Source organism: Trachypithecus francoisi, unplaced genomic scaffold (assembly GCF_009764315.1).
Source record: "Trachypithecus francoisi isolate TF-2019V2 unplaced genomic scaffold, Tfra_2.0 Lachesis_group10, whole genome shotgun sequence".
Lineage (NCBI taxonomy): Eukaryota > Metazoa > Chordata > Mammalia > Primates > Cercopithecidae > Trachypithecus > Trachypithecus francoisi.
This window is the reverse complement of record NW_022681455.1, coordinates 108,742,386-108,769,477: the sequence shown is the minus strand read 5'-3', so window position 1 is coordinate 108,769,477 and position 27,092 is coordinate 108,742,386. Positions and strand designations below refer to the sequence as shown.

At 41.0% G+C, this 27,092-nt stretch overlaps 1 protein-coding gene across 5 annotated transcripts in view; it reads right to left on the bottom strand.

Moving 5' to 3' along the window:
- Positions 1-27,092, bottom strand: part of NFATC3 (nuclear factor of activated T cells 3) — a 159,483-nt gene that overhangs the window by 48,541 nt on the left and 83,850 nt on the right. For all 5 annotated transcript variants that reach the window (XR_004439242.1, XM_033219765.1, XM_033219764.1 and 2 more), the window contains exons 4-8: positions 26,237-26,436; positions 17,611-17,783; positions 9,855-9,995; positions 2,668-2,723; positions 593-719 (exon numbers count right to left, since the gene is read on the bottom strand). Coding sequence is in view for 4 of the 5 variants with exons in the window: in XM_033219765.1 (XP_033075656.1) it covers positions 593-719; positions 2,668-2,723; positions 9,855-9,995; positions 17,611-17,783; positions 26,237-26,436 (697 nt within the window). In the remaining variant the exon portion in view is untranslated. The remainder of the gene's footprint in view (positions 1-592; positions 720-2,667; positions 2,724-9,854; positions 9,996-17,610; positions 17,784-26,236; positions 26,437-27,092) is intronic.

Genomic DNA, 27,092 nt, shown 5'->3' with positions numbered 1-27,092 from the left:
TCTCGGCTCTCTGCAACCTCCACTCCCGGGTTCAAGCAATTCTCCTGCCTCAGCCTCCCGAGTAGCTGGGATTACAGGCTTGCACCACCACGCCCGGCTAATTTTGTATTTTTAGTAAAGAGGGAGTTTCTCCATGTTGGTCAGGCTGGTCTCGAACTCCCAACCTCAGGTGATCCTCCCGCCTCGGCCTCCCAAAGTGCTGGGATTACAGGCATGAGCCACTGCGTCTGGCCACACTGCCTTTTTATGGTGCTAAGGGTACAAGAGGAGTTCATGACCCAGGAACACACACATACTCACAAACACCTGCCCCTCTGTAATGCTGGGAATTTTTGATAAAAATTCTTCTGAAAAAAAGACCTTAAAACTACCATTCATCTTCTAATTTCCTTATAATGTATCATTACAAAATAACAACTGAGACCACATATAATATTTAAAGTCAACAAAACTTTAGAATGGGCATCTGTTGGTGTTTCCATTGTTTATAAGCACTCTACCTTAAGCATTCTAATATAGGATTCATTAAATAACTTTTTATTCATTAGGAAAGAAAACTCTACAGTAAACCATCAATGACTCCTCCTCGTACCTGGTGTATAAGTAAAACGTTGAGACTGGCTTTTTTTCCTCTTGCCATTGCAAAGATAAAAGTGCACCTGCACTGCAGCTGTAACTGCTGGGTTATGATATGGAGGAACTTCAAGGACAATGTGAGCCTAAGGATGGAAAGCAAGATTGTGTTACACTCAGAACTAAAAATGAAACGCACCTGTTAAACACATCACAACTCATGAGTCTTAATTACAAGGCTCCAGCACAGATAATTATACACATCAGCTAGTCATATACATCATCTGGAAATTTCCTATAGGGATACTTCAGTCTTGAAAGAGATAAGACCTTTAATCAATAAAAGAGAAACTGCTTTTTACTCACCCAATTGGGTTTCTGGTTGTAGCAGAAGTAAAAAGTCTTACACATTACGTAGTAAGATGTTTTGCTCTACTGATTATTACATGTTAGTATGTATCTTTTTTTTTTTTTTTGAGATGGAGTCTCGCTCTGTTAAACAGGCTGGAGTGCAGTGGTGCGATCTCGGCTCACTGCAAGCTCTGCCTCCGAGGTTCACGCCATTCTCCTGCCTCAGTCTCCCAAGCAGCTGGGACTACAGGCGCCCGCTACCTTGACCGACTAATTTTTTGTATTTTCAGTAGAGACGGGTTTTCACCATGTTAGCCAGGATGGTCTCCATCTGCTGACCTCATGATCTGCCCGCCTCAGCCTCCCAAAGTGCTGGGATTACAGGCGCGAGCCACCGCACCCGGCCCTAGTTTAGATTTATTTTCTTAAATTTTACATTCAAAATGTTCTAAACTGGAGCCAGGTACAATAGCTCACACCTGTAATCCCAGCACTTTGGGAGGCTAAGGCGGGCAGATCACCTGAGGTCAGGAGTCTGAGACCAGTCTAGCCAACATGTTGAAACTCCATCTCTACTAAAAATACAAAAATTAGCTGGGCATGATGTTACATGCCTGTAGTCCCAGCTACTCAGGAGTCTGAGGCAGGAGAATCGCTTGAACTTGGAAGGCAGAGGCTGCAGTGAGCCGAGACTGTACCACTGCACTCCAGTCTGCATGACAGAGCTAGACTCCATCTAAAATAAATAAATAAATAAAAATTAAAAAAATTAAATAATCCAAAATGTTGTAAACTAGCATTAAACAAAACGTGTATCTACATCAAAAATAATTTTACAAAACCAAGGTGAAAATCTTTAGCCCCAAACCAAATGCAATCCTCAACCTAAATTGCTCCAGATCTTTGGAAAGCACTGTAGGAAGTGGTATTCCCTAGCCCAGAAAATACTCTGTCTCCATTCCAACCACGATAACAAGACCAAAACTTTCAATGTAGAATCCTAGAAGGCTTAACTAAATAGCTGAAGGGTTAGAAATAGTGTGTTAAGTACACAATTCCCTAAGGACTTGTCTTGCTCCTATCTTTTACCTACTACATATGTTCTTTCTCTTTTTTATTTCTCTGTGAAGGCCTATACATATGTTCTTTATTGAATTTGTTTTTATTCCTAAATGAGTTCAGAGAAATTAGTGATAATTTCAATAAGAACCTTCTGACGATCTTTCATTTCTAGTTTCTCTTCCTTGTATGCAATAGGGAGAAAACAAGACACTAACTGGCTATCTTTTCTAAACTTTAATTGAATTTGCTTTAATACTAGGTAAGTATTTTACTTCCAAACTTCTAGAAATTTTACTTTTTTAGACAGGGTCTCACTCTATCACCCAGGCTGGAGTGCAGTGGCATGATCATGGCTCACTGCAGCCTTGACCTCCCAGGCTCAGGTGATCCTCCCACGTCAGCCTCCCAAATGGCCGGGACTACAGGTGCATGTCACCACACATGGCTTATATTTTGTAGAGACAGGGTTGCTCAGGCTTGTCTTGAACTCCCAGGCTCAAACAATCCTCCTGCCTCAGCCTCCCAAAGTGCTGGGATTATAGGCACGAGTCTCATGCCCGGCCTAATTTTACTTTTTTATTAATCAATATACAAAAGAGTCATCCATACCATAAAGCAGCATTATTCAATTTTCTATTCAGTGTCTTAAATATTTCTTAAGAATTAAGGTGAATTTCTTACCCCTTGACATTTTTCCCTGATTATCTTCCCTTCTACCTCCCACTGAGGTCGTCCATCTATTGAAAGAAAGAGTTTACAGTTAAAAGAAATTCATATCAGAAAGCATACAGACAAAATCTAATGCATGTAGTATCACAAATTTATTAGCAAAGGGGATCTTTTTTCCACTGACTTCCATTATGAAAATAAAATGTAAATGCGTACAAATGGGGAAAAAATAAGGAGAAAGATCATGGGCTGCCCAGGTTAGTAGATCCCACAGAACTCATTCTAACCATCTACCCAAGTGATGTTTAAAAGCCCTCTGAGAACACCCTCATCAAGTGGTGGCCAACTTTTGCTTGTGTAACTAAAATGATAGGAAACTCACTTCCTTACCAGGTAACGCTTTCCATCTTGGATAATAATTGCTGCTAGAAAGTTCCTCGTGATAAATGAAATGTCTCTTGATGGTATCCAACAACTAGTCTAAATATTATTCCTTGCTGTCACAAAATAAAATCTTGATTGCTTCTCTGTGAGATTATATTTCAGATGTTGAAAAGCTGTTATATCTGCTTGTGCCTCCTCTCCTACTGGCTAGCATCCCCAGTTCTGTGCCTATTCCTTACATAATATTTTAGACTTCATGGTCTCTGGTTAAATACGCTCCTCCAAATTCACAAGGCCCAGGACTGAATAGCCTACGTGAGAAATGACCAAGTGTGGTACAGAATGACTGAGGCTCTAACCACCGTACATGGAAATGCTGTGTCTTTGTTAATGAAAGCTTTCTTGAGGTGCGGGGGGAAGTTTTCTTGGGAGCACCATATGCTGACTCTCACACTAAGTATGTGACCAAGTGTCTATACACTTCCTACTGCCATGTTCCCACACTGTGCACTTATGCAGCTGAGTTTTTTTTTTTTCTCCCAACCCTTTGGAACATTACTTACTCCCAGCAGGGAGACTTCATTTTGTTGGATCCCTTGACTTGTCAAAATATTTTTTAGATACTGATGGTCCTAAAAAATGTTTCCTAGGCTTTCCAGATTTCTGTCACCTGAAGATTTGGCCAACACATTTTCTGTCTCTTCATCCCAAGTGAACTACTCACTTGGAGACAGCCTTATCTGCTATTAAAGCTCTCCAACTGATGTGCAATTATTCCAAAGCATTTTGTGTGTGTGTGTCACGGGCATTCACCCAGTGACTAAGTCACACACAGCTTGCAGCACTTCTTCATCTGGTCTGCAAATTTATCGTGAGAGATTTCATCAAATGTTTTCCAGGTTGTAACCATCCATTTTCCAGTCCAGTAACTAGACAATGGCTACTTCTGCTGCACAAGAGATACTACAGGCAAGTGCTACACCTACTTAGAATTATAGCTCAGTTCAGCAATCACGTGCTGGTTCCTTATGTGCCACTTTGTGTTACTGACATAACTGAGACAAGATGCCCTGCCTTTAGCCTGTGGATGAAAGGCAAACGCAAACAGTTTATTATAATAAAATGTGTTGGGTATAATAATTGATAAAGGTACACTCTGGATAAACCAAGAACACAGGGGTCAGGGTCTTTAACCTAATCTTGGGGAGGGGTAGTGAGACAAGGAAGGCTTCCTGGAAGAGCTCTTGAACTGAGACTTAACATGAGACAGAACTCATATGAGGAAAGGGTAAATTATAGACAGAAGAGACAGCATGAGCAAAGACAAGATGACAAGAACCCCTAAGATACAGAGACTTACAAGCAGCTGTGATGTTGTATAAAGTATGAGGCAAGGAGCAGTAAGAAAGAGGGTTGGAAAGACTGGCAGCAGATTACGTCCTGAATACCATAATAAGGAGCCTAGAAAATGAAGGGGATTGCTGAAGGTGCTTTTAAAATGGGAGTTACATGTTTACAACTGTAATCTCCTCTAAAGCCAGTAACTGTCACCATTTAACATGATTCAACTTCAATCCAAAGTTCTTAAATGTGAAGCTCTGGGTCAAATAAATGAATTCAATAATACCTATTAATTGTATTCAGGCACAGATGAATTTTTAGAGTGGAAAGGAAGGGATGGCTCTGAGACACCATCTCTTTCTCATGCTCCTTATTCACCTAAAACGTGACACCTACAGAAAGACATTCCTTGATGACTTGATATAAACAGTTCACAATTCAGTCTCTATCACTCTACCCTCTTACTTCGTACAGTTTTACCTGGAATAATCTTGTTCATTTATTTGTTTATAAGTGCTTCCCCACTAGAATGTAAGCTCTATCAGAGCACGCAACCTGAAGGTTGTATTCAACATTATATCCCCAATGCCTAGACTAGTGTCTATATCTCATAGCAATGCTTCATAAATAATTGATGAATTAATAAATTATGAAACAGAACTGATGTTTTTTGAAGACAGGCAGGGTATGGGTCAGGGTTGAAGGGAAGTGAATTTTAAAGGAGAAGAAGACAGTCACATACTTTCCAGCTCAAAGAGAAGATGCTGTTATTAATCAAGTTAAGAAACCCAGAGAGATAAACTAGTTTGTGAAGTCAGGTATGTTTTCATATTTTAAGTCTCAGTGAGACATTTATAAAGCAATATCTAGTGGGTACTTTAAATTTCAGGTTAAAGTTTAAGAGAAACATGTTGCTACAGAGAGAGATCTGGGAGCTAATAAAATTTCTCAAAAAGATAATGAGAAGAAAAATGAATATAAAACCTTAGAAAACATCTATATTTAAGAGCCAGAAAAATTCACATAAAAAGACGAACAAGAATAAAGATGTATGAGAACCAGATAACAACAAAGTCAAGGGGGAAAAGTGTTAAGAAGGAGAGGAAGTAGCTGGCTGTCAAATTTTTAGGCAATTATGATTTCAATGAAGTGAAAGACAAAAGATTAAAGAGTAGCAGGTAAGGAAATGAAAGCAAATGACACTACTTTTTTGAGAGGGTGGATGCTAAGCGATAGAGAAATGAAACAAAAGCTTAAGAGGATGACAGATTTAAGAGAAAGGGAATGTTTAGGATGAGAAGACATAAACATAATTAAACTCCAAGAAGAAGGATCCAGTAGAAAAAGATAGAGAAATTATAAAAGAGAGGTGATGGGGGCACAGTATAGCCTTTAATACTTACGTTTTAAAAAGATAAAAGAATGAAAACTGATATTAAAATTTTAAATAAGAAAAAACATAATAAACAAAAAAAAGTGAAAAGAAGTTAAATATAGAAATCAGTGAAACAGAAAGGCACACTGAAAGGTTTGATAAAGCCAAGAACTATGGAAAGACTGGTTAAAAATCCAGAAATGGCGGCCGGGCGCGGTGGCTCAAGCCTGTAATCCCAGCACTTTGGGAGGCCCAGACGGGCGGATCACAAGGTCAGGAGATCGAGACCATCCTGGCTAACATGGTGAAACCCCGTCTCTACTAAAAAATACAAAAAACTAGCCGGGCGACATGGCGGGCGCCTGTAGTCCCAGCTGCTTGGGAGGCTGAGGCAGGAGAATGGCGTGAACCCAGGAGGCGGAGCTTGCAGTGAGCTGAGACCCGGCCACTGCACTCCAGCCTGGGCGGCAGAGCGAGACTCCGTCTCAAAAAAAAAAAAAAAAAAAAAAATCCAGAAATGGCATAAATAAATAGCAGGAATAAAAGAATGGGGGGATATAACTCCAGATGCAAAAAGAGAATACTGTGAGCTAATTAATGTCAATAGATTTGAAAACGTAGGGAAAGGAATAAAGTCCTAGAAAAATATATATGACCAGGCGGGCACATAGGCTCACACCTGTAATCCGAGCACTTTGGGAGGCCAAGATGGGCGCATCACCTGAGATCAGGAGTTCGAGACCAACCTGGTCAACATGGTGAAACCCCATCTCTACTAAAAAAATACAAAAGTTAGACGGGCATGGTGGCGGGCAACTGTAATCCCAGCTACTTGGCAGACAGAGGCAGGAGAATCACTTGAACCCAGGAGGCAGAGGTTGCAGTGAGCCAAGACTGCACCACGGCACTGCAGCCTGGGAAACATGAGTGAACCTCTGTCTCAAAATTAAAAAAGAAAAGAAAGAAAGAAAGATATACATGACCAGAACAAACTCAAGGAGAAACAAATCTGACTAGTCCTGCAACCACGAATAGAAATATATCACAAGTTAATGGCTCCCCACAAAGACAGTCCCCTGTCCAGAAGGTTTTGGAGGTGAGCTCTGTCACATGTGCAAGGGAATATGAGAGTACCCAACAGAAATGCTGTTAAGGAATGGGAAAAGATGAGGCACTTCCCCCAATTCACTCTGATATCCAGAATACATAAAGAATTCCTTAAGTCACTAAGAAAATGAAAAATGATCCAATGGAGAAAATAGGCAAGGACACAGTTATTGCACAGCAAATGAAATATGAATGGTCCATAACAACCTCAATAGCTATCAGGGAAATTCAAGCCCAAACTTCAAAATACCATTTCACCCCTACTGGATTAACAAAATTTAAGAATTTTAATATTCTTGCCTATGTTTACTAGGTACAGCAGTGTCAAAAACTGGACAATATCCAAATATCCAGTAAGAGAAATGACAATAAATTGTGGTACATTCATACAATGAAAAACTTTATAGTAGTGAAAGGTCTTCAGTTACATGGATCAGTCTTAAAACATTAAGACCTCTGAAAATACAATTTTTCAAAGAATACAGGCAATATCGTACAAAGCCCAAAAACAGGGAAAAAAAAAAAAAGATGTGAGCATTTAGGTTATTTCCACTTTTTGGCAATTATAAATAGTTTTATATGGTTGAAGAGCAAGGGTTACAGCCGGGCACAGTGGCTCACGCCTCTAATCCCAACACTTTGGGAGGCCGAGGCAGGTGGATCACAAGGTCAGGAGTTAGAGACCAGCCTGACCAATATGGTGAAACCCCGTCTCTACTAAAAATACAAAAATTAGCCAGGCGTTGTGGTGGGCATCTGTAATCCCAGCTACTCAGGCGGCTGAGGCAAGAGAATCGCTTGAACGTGGGAGATGGAGGCTGCAGTGAGCTGAGAAAGTCCCACTGCACTCCAGCCTGGGTGACAGAGTGAGGCTCCATCTCAAAAAAAAAAAAGCAAGGGTTGATTCGGGTGGCGGTTCCATTTGAGAAGGGGGACCCAGAGGCCTTCAAAGGTAAATGTAGTTCTTAAACTTGGCAGTAGGTTTAAGTATTTGTTATATTACTCTTATAAAAATAGTGTTTCATGACTGGCACGTAGATCTTAGCACTTTGGGAGGGTGAGGTGGGCAGATCACTTGAGGTCAAGAGTTCAAGAACCAGTCTGGTCAACATGGCAAAACCCTGTGTCTACCAAAAATACAAAAATTAGCCAGGTGTTGTGGCACGTGCCTATAATCCCAGCTACTCGGGAGGCTGAGGCAGGAGTATCGCTTTAACCTAGGAGACGGAGGTTGCAGTCAGCCAAGATTGTGCCATTGCACTCCAGCCTAGGTGACAGAGCAAGTCACTGTCTCCCAAAAAAAAAAAAAAAAAAGTCTTTCATAAGTTCTAAATTTTTTTTTTTTTTTTTTGAGGTGGAGTCTCGCTCTGTCGCCCGGGCTGGAGTGCAGTGGCCGGATCTCAGCTTATTGCAAGCTCCGCCTCCCGGGTTCACGCCATTCTCCTACCTCAGCCTCCTGAGTAGCCGGGACTACAGGCGCCCGCCATCTCGCCCGGCTAGTTTTTTTTTTTGTATTTTTTAGTAGAGACGGGGTTTCACCATGTTAGCCAGGATGGTCTCAATCTGCTGACCTCGTGATCCGCCCGTCTGGGCCTCCCAAAGTGCTGGGATTACAGGCTTGAGCCACCGTGCTCGGCCATAAGTTCTAAATGTTTTTAAAACTGAGAGGAAATAACTGACGTAAACGTGTTTTAAATATGCACAAGAAAGAATAAAATCAAGGCCGGGCACGGTGGCTCACACCTGTAATCCCAGCACTTTGGGAGGCCGAGATGGGTGGATCACGAGGTCAGGACATTGAGACCATCCTGGCTAACATGGTGAAACCCCGTCTCTACTACAAACACAAAAATTGGCCAGGCGTGGTGGTGGGCACCTGTAGTCCCAGCTACTTGGGAGGCTGAGGCAGGAGAATGGCGTGAACCCAGGAGGCGGAGCCTGCGGTGAGCCGAGATCGTGCCACTGCACTGAAGCCTGGGAAACAGAGCGAGACTCCCTCTCAAAAAAAAAGAAAAGAAAAGAAAAGAAAAAATCAAACACCCTGATAAACATGAATTCTTCTACTTTAAAAATAATTGAGGTATAATTCAAATACTATAAAATCCATCCTTTTAAAGTATACAACTCAGAGGGTTGGGGGATATTCACAGAGCAGTACAACCATCACCACTAATTCCAGAACATTTCCATCACTCCAAAAGGAAACCCAGTCCCCATCAGCAGTCACTTACCACTGACAACTTCCTCCAACCACTGGTAACCAGTAATCTACTTTTGGTTTCTGGATTGCCTATACTGGACATTTTATATAAATGGGGTCATATACTATGTGTCCTTTTGTGCTGGCTTCCTTCACTGAGCCTATTTTCAGGGTTTATCCATGCTGCAGCATGTAGGAGTACTTCATTAATTTTTATGACTAAATAATATTCCACTGTGTGGATATATCACATTTTGTTTTTCCATTTATCAGTTGGTGAGCATTTAGGTTGTTTACATTTTTTTTGGCAATTATAAATAAAGTTGCTATAAATACTTGTCTGTAAGTTTATGTATGGACATGTATTTCTAACCCTTTCAAGTATATACCTAGGAGTAGAGTTGCTGGGGGAATTCTACTTTTCAGACATCTTAAATTACTATTATTATTATATTATTTAGAAACAAGGTTTCACTTTGTTGCCCAGGCTGAGGAGTGAAGTGGAACAATCAGAGCTCACTGTAACCTAGAACTTCTGGGCTCAAGTGATCCTCCTGCCTCAGCCTGAGTGGCTGGAACTATAGGCATGTGCCACCATGCCCAGCTCCTTAAAAATAATTTAACATTTATATGAAAATTTAATAAATATTTGGTTTAAAATAGACTCTAGTGCAAAATGACACCCATAGCTTTATGAAAACTACTTTGTAATTTTTGTTACTGAAACATCTAAATAATTTATTTTACCCTTTGCCCCTTAGTTTGAAGTCAATCAACTCATATATTACTTACCTTGTCCTTTTTCAAGAAAAATGATTTTGGATTCTGGAAGAAAATTAGATCCAGTCACAATCATTTCATGACCTCCATTTACAGAACAACTGTTGATACTGTACTTCTCAATATGAGGAAGTTCTTGAGCAGACCGCTGGGCTGTTTTGAATTTTTTTAAAGAGTCGACAAAAAACAAAATATTAGTTAAACATCTTTCATACACAAATGACAAACTCAGGCTACAAAAAGAAAATAAAGAGAAGCAAATTTTGGGATTAATTCATTCAGGCTTTTAAAAATCAAGACAATGGTAACACAACACACTAAAAGAACTAAGTTGTTTATAAAACAAAATAGATATATTAATGTGATTTCTAAGCATATTTATTTATTTAAGACAGGGTCTCACTCTGTTGCCCAAACTGGAGCACAGTGACTTGATCATAGCTCCCTGCAGCCTCCAATTCCTGGGCTCAAGTGATGCTCCCATCTCAGCCTCCCAAGTAGCTAGGATTACAGATACATGCCACTGTGCCCAGCCAATTTTTTTTTTTTTTTTTTTTTAAACAGCAACATGGTCTCACTTTGTTGCCCAGCCTGGTCTCAAACTCCTGGCTTCAAACAGTCCTCCTGCCTTGGCCTCCCAAAGTGCTGGCATTATAGGCTTGAGCCACCACACTCAGCCAATTATTTTCTTAAACTATAAAGAAACTAATAAAACTTCATTAATATCTTCAACTTCATACTGACTCCAACACATTTACCTCATCTGCTTTTCTCTTTTTTGCTTAAATGTTTAATATGTTTCTTCCACGCAACAACTATCCGTTAAAATCTATAAATCTAATTATAAAAAGTATGTTAAGTTCAAAGATGTAAAATTATATTGCGTGCAATGAAGAGAAGACAAGTTCTAGGGAACTACTAGCAGACAAACACCAAGTAAGCCTTTCTTTTTAAATTCATTTTTAAAATTTTATTTATTTATTTTTTGAGACAGAGTCTCGCTCTCTCACCCAGGCTGGAGTGCAGTGGCGCAATCTCAGCTCATGGCAACCTCCGCCTCCGGAGTTCAAGCGAATCTCCTGCCTCAGTCTCCTAAGTAGCTGGGGTAACAGGCACGTGCCACCATGCCCAGCTAATTTTTGTATTTTCAGTAGAGACGGGGTTTCACCATGATGGTCAGGCTGGTTTCAAACTCCTGGCCTCAGGTGATCTGCCCGCCTCAGCCTCCCAAAGTGCTGGGATTACAGGCATGAGCCACTGCGCCCGGCCTATATTTTTATTTTTTTAGAGACAGAGTCTTGCTCTGTTGCCCAGGTTATTTATTGCCCAGTGTAGCATGATCACAGGTTACCGAAACATCAAACTCCTGGGCTCAAGCAATCCTCTCACCTCAGCCTCCCAAGTAGCTGGGACTACAAGCATGTGCCATTGTGCCTAGCCAATTTTTAAATTTTTATTTTTGTAGAGACAGGGTCTCACTTTGTTGCCCAAGCTGTTCTCGAACTCCTGGGCTCAAGTGATCCTCCCATGTTGGCCTCCCAAAGTGCTGGGATTATAGGTGTGAGCCACTGTGTCCAGCTATTTACATTATCAACTTTTATAAACAGCATTCATGGTGCCACCTTTCTCTGATAATGACTGGTTCCAAGTTGCTACATTTTCTAGAGATCCTATTTCTGGCATTTCTTTCTTTTAATTGCTTGAGTTTCAAACTGTAGATTGTACTTCTTTTCATTGTGTAGGTTCTCTAATGGTTGTTTTTGTTTGTTAGATTTCAGAAAGGGTCATGCGCTGTCACCCAGGATGAGGTGCAGTGGCGTGATCACAGCTCTGCCACCTCAATCTTTTGTGCTCAAGTGATCCTCAGATCTCACCCTCCCGAGGAGCTGGGACTACAGGAATGCATTACCATACACAACTAAAAAAAATTTTTTTTCGTAGAGACAGGGTCTTATTATGTTACCCAGGCTGGTCTCCAACTCCTGGGCTCAAGCTGTCCTTCTGGACATAAGCAGTACTCCTGCCTAGGCCTCCCAAAGAGTTGGGATTACAGGTATGAGTCGGCACACCTGGCCTCTAATGGTTTCTTCTTGCCAACTACCTAGATACCTAGGTTTCTCTCTGAATTAAAACAAAATTTAAAAGTGTTGATTATATCTCTTCACATTTGGAAAACAGGTCCACTTTTATTCCTAGTACGTGGGTGGGAAAACTGGTGGGTTTGAAGATCAGCTGTGTTTTGTTTGGCTAGCAGAGTATTTTAAGGACATTAAAAAATCAATGCCGTTAGGAAATCATCCATTCCCAGGTCACAACAGCTCTCAACTACTTAATACCTAGTCACAAAAGTACATAAATTGGGACCCCAGCCCCATTCAAAGAGAGTACTGTAATCAATCCTTTCATAGAAGATTCCTGTGCAGACCAGGCGCGGTGGCTCACGCCTGTAATCCCAGCACTTTGGGAGGCCGAGGTGGGCAGATCACCAGGTCAGGAGTTCGTGACCAGTCCGACCAACATGGTGAAAATCCGTCTCTACTAAAAATACAAAAATTAGCTGGGCATGGTGGTGCGCGCCTGTAATCCCAGCTACTCTGGAGGCTGAGGCAGAAGAATCGCTTGAATCCGGGAGGCAGAGGTTGTAGTGAGCCAAGAGATGACGCCACTGCACTCCACCCCTGGGTGAAAGAGTGAGACTCCATCTCAAAAAAAAAAGAAAAGAAAAAGATGTGTATGCAGCCAGGCACAGTGGCTCACACCTGTAATATCAGCACTTTGGAAGGCAGAGGCAAGTGGTCAGGAGTTTGAGACCAGTCTGAGGTCAGGAGTTTGAGACCAGTCTGGCCAACATGGTGAAACCCTATCTTTACTTAAAAACAAAACAATTAGTCGGGCGGGGTGGTGCATGCCTGTAATCCCAGCTATTTGGGAGGCTGAGGCAGGAGAATCTCTTGAACCTGGAAGACAGAAACTGTAGCAAGCCAAGATCACGCCATTGCATTCCAGCCTGGGCAATAGAGTGAGACTCTGTCTCTAGAAAAAAAAAAGAAAAGAAAAAAAAGATAGGTATGGGATTTAGGATTAACTATTACTTGGGATGTACCAAGCACCAACCTAGATCTCAGAATATACTCATGTCTCTGCTGTTCTAAATAGGTCATGGAGAAGGGGCCTGAAAACAAACACTGATTACAGGTACGTTCTAAGTAACAGCAAAAGTGTGTTCAGGATGGGTGTGTTGGCTCACCCCTGTAATCCCAGCACTTTAAGAGGCCAACGCCAGCAGATCATCTGAGGTCAGGAGTTCAAGACCAACCTGGCCAACATGGTGAAACCCCATCTCTACTGAAAAACACAAAAATTAGCCAGGCGTAGTGGCAGGCACCTGCAATCACAGCTACTCAGAAGGTTGAGGCAGGGTGAATTGTTTGAACCCACGAGGCAGAGGCTGCAGTGAGCTGAGATTGTGCCACGGTACTCCAGCCTGGATGACAGAGCAAATCTCCATCTCAAAAGAAAATAAAAATGTGTTCAATAGATGGCATAAACATGCCAAAAAACTACTCGTGTGGTGAAAATATTTTTGAAGAATATTTATTATTTAACAATATTTAAATAATACTTAATATTTAATAACAGAAGAAAATGTCTATGATAGTATAAGTGAAAACTGCAAAACAAGATATAAAACTATATCAGATAAGGCCAATTAAAAAACATTGTGTGTGTATGTGTATTTATAAAAAGACATACAAATACAATAAAAGAAAATCCAGGCTGGGCCTAGTGGGATTACGCCTGTAATCCCAACCCTTTGGAAGGCTAAGGTGGGCAGATTACTTGAAGTCAGGAGTTCAAGACCAGTGTGACCAACATGGTAAAACCCCATCTCTACTAAAAATACAAAAATCAGCTGTGTGTGGTGGCCGGTAATCCCAGCTACTTGGGGGGCTGAGGCACAAGAATTACTTAAACCTGGGAGGCAGAGGTTGCGGTCAGCTGAGATTGTGCCACTGCACTCCAGCCTGGATCACACAGGGAGACTCCATCTCAAAAAAAAAAAAAAAAGAGCCAGAAAAGGTTAATACTGACTATATATAAATAGTAATATTACAAAATAATTAATATTATACTATTCTTTGTACCATTTTGAGTTTTCTCTCTCTCTTTTTTTTTTTTTTTTTTGAGATGGAATCTCATTCCGTTGCCAGGGTGGAGTACAATGGCATGATCTCAGCTCATAGCAACCTCTGCCTCCCAGGTTCAAGCGATTCCTCTGCCTCAGCCTCCCGAGTAGCTGGGACTACAGGCACACGTCACCATGCCCATTTAATTTTTGCATTTTTAGTAGAGATGGGGTTTCACCGTGTTGGCCAGGATGGTTGTGATCTCTTGACCTTGTGATCTGCCCAACTTGGCCTCCCAAAGTGCTGGGACCATGCCCAGCCCCATTCTGCATTTTCTATATTCTCAGTAATCACATGCTAATCTTATTTTTATTTTTTATTATTTATTTTTGAGATGGAGTCTCACTCTGTCGCCCAGGCTGGAGTGCAGTGGTGCTCCTAGAATTTCTTTACATCCCACTTTTCTCCTCACTCCATCCATTTCCCTTCTTGTTTTTTGAGATGGAGTTTCGCTCTTGTTGCCCAATCTGGAGTGCAATGGCGTGATCCCGGCCCACTGCAACATCTGCCTCCCGGGTTCAAGCGATTCTCCTCCCTCAGCCTCTGGAGTAGCTGGGATTACAGGCGTGTGCCACCATGCCCAGCTAATTTTTGTATTTTTAGTAGGGATGGGGTTTCACCATGTTGGCCAGGCTGGTCTCGAACTCCTGACCTCAGGTGTTCCACCCGCCTTGGCCTCCCAAAGTACTGGGACTACAGTCATGAGCCATAGCGACTGGCTAATTTTATTAAAAAAAAAAAAAAAAAAGAAGAAGAAGAATCATTTTAGCATAACTTCATCTTAAACACTCAAACTACTCTATGAACTTAATTTAAATTACTTTGCCAGCCCGGCATGGTGGCTCACACCTGTAATTCCAGCACTTTGAGAGGCCAAGGTGGGCAGATTACTTAAGTCCAGGAGTTCAAGATCCACCTGGGCAACATGGGGAAAAGTGCAAAACTTAGTCAGTTGTGTTGGCTTGTGCCTGTAGTCCCAGCTACTTGGGAAGCTGAGGTGGGAGGACTGCTTGAGCCTGGAAGGCAGAGGCTGCGGTGAACCGAGATCATGCCATTGTACTCCAGCCTGGGCAAAAGAGTAAGACCCTGTCTCAAATAAGTGAATGAATAACTTTACTTTAAAAATAGAGTAATCTATGCTTACATGGGCATAGAACACTCTGGCAGGATAATTAAGAAGCTGGCAATGGTAGCTGTTTCTAAGAAAGAGAACTGGTTGACCTGGAAATTTATCTTGTACTCTATATTTTTAAATTTTGTAGCATATACCTATATTAGCCATTAAAAAGTTAATATAGGCTGAAAGTGGTAGCCCATGCCTATAATCCCAGAAATTCGGAAGGCTGAGATGGAAGGATGACTTGTGCTCAGGATTTCAAGACCAGTTTGAGAAATGCAGTGAGACCCTATCTATATAAAGAATACATTTTTTTAATTTTAAAAATACAAAAATTAGTTCTACAGCTAATTCACCACAGATTTACTCAGTGATTCCCACAGTCAACTGGCAAATGATAAAGTATCACTCCAATTCAGCAAACAGCAAAAGAAGGCATGAAAGATTTTATAGCAGATGTGGCCCCAAATTAAGAATACAGGGCTAGGTCTGGTGGCTCACGCCTGTAATCTCAGCACTTTGGGAGGGCAAGGTGGGCAAATCACGAAGTCAGGAGTTCAACACCAGCCTGGCCAACATGGTGAAACCCCATCTCTACTAAAAATACAAAAATTAGCTGAGCGTGGTGGCACACGCATGTAATCCCAACTACTCAGGAGACTGAGGCAGGAGAATCGCTTGAACACAGGAGGTAGAGGTTGCAGTGAGTCGAGATCGTGCCATTGCACTCAAGCCTGGGTGAAAGAGTGAGGCTCTGTCTAAAAATAATAATAATAATAATAATAATATAAGAGGCCGGGCGCGGTGGCTCAAGCCTGTAATCCCAGCACTTTGGGAGGCCGAGACGGGCGGATCACGAGGTCAGGAGATCGAGACCATCCTGGCTAACATGGTGAAACCCCGTCTCTACTAAAAATACAAAAACTAGCCGGGCGAGGTGGCGGGCGCCTGTAGTCCCAGCTACTCGGGAGGCTGAGGCAGGAGAATGGCGTAAACCCGGGAGGCGGAGCTTGCAGTGAGCTGAGATCTGGCCACTGCACTCCAGTCCGGGCGACAGAGCGAGACTCCGCCTCAAAAAAAAAAAAAATAATAATAATAATAATAATATAAGAATACAAGCTGGGTGCAGTGGCTCATACCTGTAATCCCAGAACTTTGGGAGGCTGAGGTGGGCAGATTACTTCAGGTCATAAGCTCAAGACCAGCCTGGCCAACATGGTGAAACCCTATCTCTACTAAAAACACAAAAATTTGCCGGGTATGGTGGCATGCCCCTGTAGTCCCAGCTACTCAGGAGGCTGAGGCGGGAGAAATGCTTGAACCCTGGAGGTGGAGGATGCAGCGAGCTGAGATTGCGCCACCACATTCCAGGCTGGGCAAGACAGTGAGACTCCATCTCAAAAAACACCCAACCCCCTCACCCCAAAAAAAGAATACATGTGTTTGGCCAAGCGCGGCGGCTCATGCCTGTAATCCCTGCACATTGGGAGGCCGAGGCAGGTGGATCACCTGAGGTCAGGATTTCCAGACCAGCCTGGCCAATGTGATGAAACTCTGTCTCTATTAAAAATACAAAAACTTAGCCAGATGTGGTGGTGGGTGCCTGTAATCCTAGCTACTTGGGAGGCTGAGGCAGGAGAATTGCTTGAACCTAGGAGGTGGAGGTTGCAGTGAGCCAAGATTACACCACTGCACTCCAATCAGGGCAAGAAGAGCAAAACTCCGTGTTTTCTAGGTAGCACAGCTCTATCACCAAAAAGCAAATAACCTTGAATGAATACTAGAGATACTTGTGCCTGTTTCCTCCTATGCAAATAAAACAGGAATCAGAATATTCTAAATTATGTCCTAAAGATCTAAGTACTAGTCTCAATATTTCAAGTCATACTAGCTAACCTGCCCAAGGTCCACAGTTCCCCAGGATTGAGTACATGTCAGGTTCCAGGGTCTTTTCTTATATCTGGCTTTTGTATATGTCAGGAAAAAACATTCACTATCTCAATCGGATGTTGTAAATAATTTGAATAAAAGCTGTGTTAAGTCTTATACAGCCAAAGTGTCAGCTTACAGAGGTTAAGCACCTCCTAGCATGAAGGCTGACATTTTAATGAAATGAAGATGACCAAGTGATACTTAAAGCATCTGAATCATGGCTTCATGATTTGATCCTCAGATGGCATCAAGCCCCCATTCTCATTTACAGATAAGAAAACTGTGGCCAACAGAGTTTGTCCATAGTTCACAGAGCTACCTAGTCAAACTATCATGAGAAACCATTTTCTAATTCCAAGATCAGTACTCTTCCACCCAAACATGTTAGCTCATTTCCACATGAGAAAATCAAACCAGCAACCCAGACTGTATGCCTCAGCTTACACTTCAGACGCATACATTACATTGTAAGTAAAACACAAAATAAGCTATTATAAATAAGATCTTAAAACATCATCACAAGCTCACTTACAGCACTCAACGGGTATAGAGGCTATCTGCAGAGAAAGGACTTTTCCATTGGGCTGTGGGATGTGTACACGAAACACAAGTCGTACTCTAGTATTCTTTCTGCCAATATCAGTTTCTCCTTTTCGAAGTTCTATATCTGAATTGCGGAGTTTCAAAATACCTGCACAATCAATACTAAAGAGAAAAATATAAAAATTTAATTTGTTTATTGATAATTGTGGTTATAAACAACTCAACTACACAGAAATTGTTAATTTGTCAGAAAAAAACTACCCAAAATTAGGTCAAAACAGAAAGATATGTATGATTGCTATTCTCTGCTAAACTGAAGTTTAGGCATTAAAAATATTTTTGTATGACAAAAGTGCAAAACTAAGTATAGTAGATTGTCTGCCAAGTTACTAATTTCTCTTCATTCCTGTACTTGCATGCCTATCCTCCTGCCATTAAGACGTACAGTATCTATGCCTGCTCTCCTTGAGAACTGGCCTATGACTTGCTTTGACAAATGGAGGGTGGCCAAGTGACAGTATGCAAGTTATGAGCCTAGCACTGAAGAACACTGGTAACTTCCACTTTTGCTATCTTGGAGTCCTGAGTAAGAAGTCCAACTAGCATGGTGCAGAGAAAGGCCCAGACAATCCCTAACCACTCCAGCCACCCTAGCCATTTTGGATGTTAAACCTCAGCTGAGCTCCCACTGAATCCAGGTACTTAAGAGACCCCAGCTGACATCATGTGAATGGATCAGCTGAGCTCAGTCAACCCAAAGAATCATGCAAAATAACAGAGTGATCACTATTAAGCCATTAAATTTTCGGAGTGTTAGAACTAAACAGCTGAAATAAAGTAAAGACTCTTTAATTCTATACATGTAACTAGGTCAGAAGAACAAATAATTCATTAACAGCATATTTAGACTTTTATAGTGATGTATTTATTAATAAAAACAATCCATCAGGCTAAAATTCTTGAATTTTTAAGGAACGCACATATAAGACGAAGGTTCTGCATTTAAGGTATAACGTTTCATCATCTGCTAACTTTATTATTAAGTATGACTGTTTAACACACGATTGTGGCAGGAAACAACAGAAGCTACAAAATACCTTGTTACTCACATATTGGAAAAATAAAGCAAACGGATAACTAATTATGATCAAATATACTAACCTTGCTAACAAGGCATTCCTTGTTATCTGTCCTCTTACTGGATCTATCAACAGTTCCAACCCCAATGCTTATTGCACAGAGGTTGCAGAAGTCACTTTGAAGGACAATATATTACAGAACTAGGATACCAAGACAAGAACCGGCCGGGCGCAGTGGCTCATACCTGTAATCCCAGAACTTTGGGAGGCTGAGGTGGGCAGATTACTTCAGGTCATAAATTCAAGACCAGCCTGACCAACATGGTGAAACCCTGTCTCTACTAAAATACAAAAATTAGCCAGGCATGGTGGCGTGTGTCTGTAGTCCCACCTACTTGGGAGGCTGAGGCAGGAAAATTGCTTGAGCCCAGGAGGCAGAGGTTGCAGTGAGCCGAGATCATGCCATTGCTCTCCAGCCTGGGCGACAGAGCTCACAAAAAAAAAAAAAAAAAAAAAAAAGACAACAAGTAAAGCAGAATAAGAATCCCAAAAGGAATTAAACCACTCCAAATTTTTCATCTTCAGAAAGACACAGAAGACATTTTTTAAATGCAACAATTTTGAAAACTAAAACAGCATTTGCCATTTATAGATAACAAATTATATAACTGATATTGAACAATTGCACTGTAGCTCAAAGCAGTACTGATCAAGTTACATCAAATTAGTGATTATTCATGCTAACATGTCAACATGGGTCTTCAGGGAAAGTAGCAGAGATCATCTGTGTTATTAAGTATTGAGCAAAGGCATTCTAGCAGTAAGCTAAGTTTCTAATAGATGTGAAATAACAGTACCAGAAAGTACATCTGAAAACTCTTAAATGCAAAAAACAAAAAAGCAAGCAAAACAAAACAAGAAAAAAACTCTTATGTAGCAATGAAAATAAGTATTAAATTATCTTTAAAACTACATTGATTTATTTATTTAATGTATTTATTTATGTTTTGAGACGGAGTCTTGCTCTGTTGCCAGGCTGGAGTGCAGTGACGCCATCTCGGCTCCCTGCAACCTCCGCCTCCCAGGTTCAAGGGATTCTCCTGCCTCAGCCTCCCAAGTAGCTGGGATTACAGCCACGCACCACTATGCCCAGCTAATTTTTTTGTATTTTCAGTAGAGACGGGTTTCACCATGTTGTCCAGGATGGTCTCGATCTCCTGACCTTGTGATCCGCCCACCTCAGCCTCCCAAAGTGCTGGGATTACAGGCGTGAGCCATCAAGCCATTTTAAATCAAGGTGTAGCACTGCTACATTGATATTAATCCAATGTTAAAAAACAGAGGAGCTGCAAATTGCTAAGGCAATAAATACTGGCATCCTATATTTAAAGCATCTTGTAGGGTAGGCTTAAGGGTTAGTGTAATGGTCTTAAAAAAGAGATTAGGCTTGAAATAACCAAGCCTGTGGCTTAGTAGGCAAAACCAAGGGAATATCTACCAATTTTTCCACACCTTATTGCCTTAAAAGAACAGTAAAGACAATACATACTTAAGGCTCACTTATGCATAAATTATTTTGAACCATGGTCTTATCTGTCACCTGGGAACTTTAAACCCACCATTATCTGAAACTTATTATATTTAACCACTGTGCTGAATAATATAGTTACATTCAACAAGCTACTAGGATACTAGTTTATCCTAACAATTAGCTACTGAGTAAATAGGCTCATTCATCATTAGCTACCCTGTTACCTACAGTACCTAAAAAAGGTTTTTTATGTTTAGTAACATCCTAGTTGCCCCTTATTTAATCCTCTCTCCAATATACACAATGCTTGGGTCCTATAGAACTCCTGTTCCACAATCTACCAGTACAGAGCAGACAGAATGGTCAAGAAGTTTCAGGTATGTGTGTGGTAGGGTTGCAGGTGGAGGACTAGCTGTATGTTACCAGTCATAGTGGTATTTCTGCAGCCTGGTCCTTTCTGGTCTAATACACACAGACAGTATATGCCAGATCTGGCTGAGGAAGGGACATAAATTATGACTATTACCCTTGTTCCATGCGCTAGTAAATGGAAGATGATGGAGGACAGGTAAATTTAGATCCTACTGCTCCAATTCTTTCATATTATTTGGGATATGAGCCTTTCCCAATTTCTTGATAATTTTTCATAGAAGTTAATGTACTCTTTTCTATTTATTGGTTTATATATTATTTTCAGAAAGGATATGAGGCATTTTACAATATAGATACAAATAAAGCCAAGAAAAAATAAATAGAAAAAATTTTAAAACACAATAGGAAGTAAACTCCAAGTCTAGAGTTGAAGAAATTACTATAATTACTGTAAATGAGCTTGACTATGAAGTTCCTGGAAGCCAAGGCAAAAAGTAAATGTGATAAAGTTGTTATAGGCCGCTTGTTGTATGATAAAGCAAAATCTACCACGCCAACAGGAAACACTAACTTTTTTCCTTTAAGTTGAAAGGACTGTGTTTGTGTGTGCATGCACACATGCATGCAATAGTGACCAATTTAAGAGAAACTGTCTTTAATAGTGGTTTTTCAGATTATGAAGTATGTTTATGGCTATTTCTCATACTGTCCCTCAAGTCAAGAAACAGAATAAACTTGTAATTTTTCTATTTAACTTGATTCGAATATCGTGCTTTGAATATCCAGAGGAATGAATGCAAACATGGCCTGCAAACTATAGTCTAGGGATCAATTTCTTGAGTTTTTGGAAAAAGATAGTTCAAAGGTGATTTTTAAACGTCCCTCTACAACTGACTAATCACATATCACATGCTTCTGATGCTATATAAAAAAGTAAGATGCCAGAACAAAAGGGAAGAAGGCTACTTGTACTCTCTCTTTTTTATTATTTTTTATTATACTTTAAGTTGTAGGGTACATGTGCATAACGTGCAGGTTTGTTATATATGTATACTTGTGCCATGTTGGTGTGCTGCACCCATCAACTCGTCGGCACCCATCAATTCATCATTTATATCATGTATAACTCCCAATGCAATCCCTCCCCCCGCCCCATGATAGGCCCCAGTGTGTGATGTTCTCCTTCCCAAGTCCAAGTGATCTCATTGTTCAGTTCCCACCTATGAGTGAGAACATGCGGTGTTTGGTTTTCTGTTCTTGTGATAGTTTGCTAAGAATGATGGTTTCCAGCTGCATCCATGTCCCTACAAAGGACGCAAACTCCTTTTTTATGGCTGCATAGTATTCCATGGTGTATATGTGCCACATTTTCTTAATCCAGTCTGTCACAGATGGACATTTGGGTTGATTCCAAGTCTTTGCTATTGTGAATAGTGCCGCAATAAACATACGTGTGCATGTGTCTTTATAGCAGCATGATTTATAATCCTTTGGGTATATAGCCAGTAGTGGGATGGCTGGGTCATATGGTACATCTAGTTCTAGATCCTTGAGGAATCGCCATACTGTTTTCCATAATGGTTGAACTAGTTTACAATCCCACCAACAGTGTAAGAGTGTTCCTATTTCTCCACATCCTCTCCAACACCTGTTGTTTCCTGACTTTTTAATGATTGCCATTCTAACTGGTGTGAGATGGTATCTCATTGTGGTTTTGATTTGCATTTCTCTGATGGCGAGTGATGATGAACATTTTTTCATGTGTCTGTTGGCTGTATGAATGTCCTCTTTTGAGAAATGTCTGTTCATATCCTTTGCCCACTTTTTGATGGGGTTGTTTGTTTTTTTCTTGTATATTTGTTTGAGTTCTTTGTAGATTCTGGATATTAGCCCTTTGTCAGATGAGTAGATTGCAAAAATTTTCTCCCATTCTGTAGGTTGCCTGTTCACTCTGATGGTAGTTTCTTTTGCTGTGCAGAAGCTCTTTAGTTTAATTGGATCCCATTTGTCAATTTTGGCTTTTGCTGCCGTTGCTTTTGGTGTTTTAGACATGAAGTCCTTGCCCATGCCTATGTCCTGAATGGTACTACCTAGGTTATCTTCTAGGGTTTTTATGGTATTAGGTCTAACATTTAAGTCTCTAATCCATCTTGAATTAATTTCATATAAGGAGTAAGGAAAGGATCCAGTTTCAGCTTTCTACTTATGGCTAGCCAATTTTCCCAGCACCATTTATTAATAGGGAATCCTTTCCCCATTTCTTGTTTCTCTCAGGTTTGTCAAAGATCAGATGGCTGTAGATGTGTGGTATTATTTCTGAGGACTCTGTTCTGTTCCATTGGTCTATATCTCTGTTTTGGTACCAGTACCATGCTGTTTTGGTTACTGTAGCCTTGTAGTATAGTTTGAAGTCAGGTAGCGTGACGCCTCCAGCTTTGTCCTTTTGACTTAGGATTGTCTTGGCAATGCGGGCTCTTTTTTGGTTCCATATGAACTTTAAAGCAGTTTTTTCCAATTCTGTGAAGAAACTCATTGGTAGCTTGATGGGGATGGCATTGAATCTATAAATAACCTTGGGCAGTATGGCCATTTTCACGATATTGATTCTTCCTATCCATGAGCATGGTATGTTCCTCCATTTGTTTGTGTCCTCTTTTATTTCACTGAGCAGTGGTTTGTAGTTCTCCTTGAAGAGGTCCTTTACATCCCTTGTAAGTTGGATTCCTAGGTATTTTATTCTCTTTGAAGCAATTGTGAATGGAAGTTCATTCATGATTTGGTTCTCTGTTTGTCTGTTACTGGTGTATAAGAATGCTTGTGATTTTTGCACATTAATTTTGTATCCTGAGACTTTGCTGAAGTTGCTTATCAGCTTAAGGAGATTTTGGACTGAGACAATGGGGTTTTCTAAATATACAATCATGTCATCTGCAAACAGGGACAATTTGACTTCTTCTTTTCCTAACTGAATACCCTTTATTTCTTTCTCTTGCCTGATCGCCCTAGCCAGAACTTCCAACACTATGTTGAATAGGAGTGGTGAGAGAGGGCATCCCTGTCTTGTGCCAGTTTACTTGTACTCTCATTCAGAGATTGGGCACCTTACCTTATTTGAAAATGTGTCCAATAGGATACCTGGTGTCAATATTTTTCTCAAGAAAAAGTTTTGCTTGAGTATCTGAATAAATACAGGCTGAGATTCCAAAGTTCTTTCTACATTATAGAACACAAATGTTTAAGGCTGGTGCAGTGGCTCACATCTGCAATCCCAGCACTTTGGGAGGCTAAAGCAGGTGGACTGCTTGAGGCCAGGAGTTCAAGACCAGCCTGGTCAACATGGCAAAACCCTGTCTCTACTAAAAATACAAAAATTTGCCAGGAGTGGTGGTGCACAGTGTGTAATCTCAGCTACTTGGGTGGCTGAAGCACGAGAATCACCTGAGCCTGGGAGGCAGAGGTTGTAGTGAGCCGAGATGGTGTCACTGTACTCCAGCCTGGGCAACAGACTGAGACTGTCTTAAAAAAAATAAAGAGTAGAGATTATCAGCTTAGCTGTCTGCCTTTGCCATGAAAAAACTCCGTCATAGCCCCTTTGCAATGATTTGCTGGGTTGGGTTCTTGAGTACTGTTCTTGCGGTAGCCTGGGATGGATGTTATTCCCACCTTAAGAAAGGTCTGTGGGCCAGGTGCGGTGGCTCGCACCTGTAATCCCAGCACTTTGGGAGGCCAAGATGGGAGGATCACGAGGTCAGGAGATTGAGACCATCCTGGCTAACACGGTGAAACCCCGTCTCTACTAAAAATACAAAAAAATTAGCCAGGCGTGATGGTGGGCGCCTGTAGTCCTAACTGCTCAGAAGGCTGGAGCAGGAGAATGGCATCAACCCAGGAGGCGGAGCTTGCAGTGAGCCGAGATCATGCCACTGCACTCCAGCATGGGCGACAGAGCAAGACTCCATCTCAAAAAAAAAAAAAAAGTCTGTAGTATAGTTTGAAAACAATTTCTGTTATAAAAATCTAAGTTTCCCATGCCTGGTTGTGCCTACTACCCATTGATAGGTGCCTACTCCATATCCTTCCTTTACTTCTTCCTTAGTAACAGCCCCTACATTGTTTTGTTTGTTTTTTTGTTTTTATTTTTATTTTATTTTATTTTATTTTTTTGAGACGGAGTCTGGCTCTGTCGCCCAGGCTGGAGTGCAGTGGCCGGATCTCAGCTCACTGCAAGCTCCGCCTCCTGGGTTCACACTATTCTCCTGCCTCAGCCTCCCGAGTAGCTGGGACTACAGGCGCCCGCCACCTCGCCCGGCTAGTTTTTTTGTATTTTTTAGTAGAGACGGGGTTTCACCGTGTTAGCCAGGATGGTCTCGATCTCCTGACCTCGTGATCCGCCCGTCTCGGCCTCCCAAAGTGCTGGGATTACAGGCTTGAGCCACCGCGCCCGGCCTTTTTTTTTGTTTTTAAAGACAGGATCTCACTCTTGGCCAGGCTGGAGTATAGTGGCGCTATCTCGGCTAATGGCAACCTCTGCCTCCCGGGCAAGCAATCCTCCCACTTCAGACTCCCAAGCAGCTAGGACTACAGACAGGCACCACTGCACCCAGTTAATTTTTGTAATTTTAGTAGAGACAGGGTTTCGCCATGTTGCTCAGGCTGGTCTCAAACTCCTGAGCTCAGGTGATTTGCCTGCCTCGGCCTCCTGAAGTACTGGGATTACAGGCATGAGCCATGGTGCTTGGCCTCCCTAAATTATTTGAGGTGACAGTGTGTTCTGGTAAACATAATCATGTGTTCCTTACATACAAGCATGATCAATGAGATGTAGAGTTGTTAAGTAGGTTTTAGGGAAAGGCTCTTAAAAGAGGATTCAACTCCAATGGAAGTTCCCTTTTACCCTTCCTCCATATCTTTCTCTTTATTATCCCTTCTGGTAATAAGGATGTCATGGCTAGAGCTCCAACAGCCATTTTAGATCGTAAGAAAATCTTTAGGATGGAAACCACATGCTAAAGATGTCAGAGAAGAAAAAACTTGCTTGGGGCCCTAATGACTTACGCAGCTACTGTGCTAGCCCTAAAATGTCTACCTGTATATTTCTTTTATGTGATAAAACACTAAACCTCTAACCGTTCAAGCCACTGCATATCAGGTTTCTATTAGAGGCAACTATATATAATCCTAACTAATCTCTTGGTACAAAACTCTATTGCATTCTCTTTCAGAAGTTGGCCACCTTATCTTATTTGGAAATGGGTCAAGTGGGATGCCTGGAGGTAAAGTCAAAAGTTTTCCTTAAGGAAATAAAAAAATCATAATTGTATCATAATTGTTTATTTATTGTCTACCCTATTAGATAGACTGTGAGCCATTTGATGAAAATCCAGATACAGTATTTATATCCCTCTCACCTAGGATAATGGCTTGCCTGGTAGTATATAGTATAGAAACACTTACTGAATTGAATTTTCCTTCTGGAAATATGCTACCACTCTTAGAAAATGTACTAAATGTACATTATTTATGTAATACCATTAGAACAGTATTTTATATTTATATTCAAAAATATATTTACATTTTTCTCTGAAAATATAGAGAAAAAAAGAACTGCACATTTTAGGTATATTTCAAAATACCTGGCTGACATATTGTTTTCAGGAAGAAGTGGAATTTCCAGAACTTTTGTACTGGCAATTATTATCTCTTGGCTTGCAGTAGCGACTGTCTTCCCAGTGATTCGATGCACCTGGTAAAATGCATGAGGTCGTAAATATCGATCATCTGCTGTCCCAATAAACATTTGTAGATTTATCGGCTTTTCGTTATAGCCCAGGAGCTAATCAGGAAGAAGAAACACAGAAAAGCACAATTCATTATCCATTTGCATTTTACAATAAGCCAACAATAGTAAGTCCATTATATCTCTATCATATACTATTGATACACAAAATATTATTTCAAAAAATACAACCAAAAGTAACCAGTGACCAGCCCTCCAAATTTCCAAATTTGTTTAAGAAATAAAACATTGGATATGTTATATAAAGGGATGTGGGTTTTTTTTTTTTTTTAAGATAAATATCTAGATAGACCAAAATTGTACAAAGCTTTCTGACTCTGCTGTAGAAAACACAAAAGAAATACTGATTCTGCACTCTGGGCAACATTAACCATTCAGACTGGACCTAAAGATTTGGGTATATGGGAAGGTCCTCTAACAGACAGTTAAATCAGAGGCACTTTGTTTTAGTAGAAAGAGTCTGAAAACCCCATTGCCTGGGCTAACTGACTTTCCTTGGTATCCTTCACTACTGCTAAGGTTAATTATATTAGACTGACATGGGAGAGCTGCTGGAGGCAATAACAGTGATCACAAGAAAGCAGGCAGTTAAAAGAAATAGAACCTGAAGATGTATACAAATAGCACTTAGGGAGACATGGATGGCTGAGTAGCACCGACTTGACCCATCTTCCTGCAGATAACAACTATAA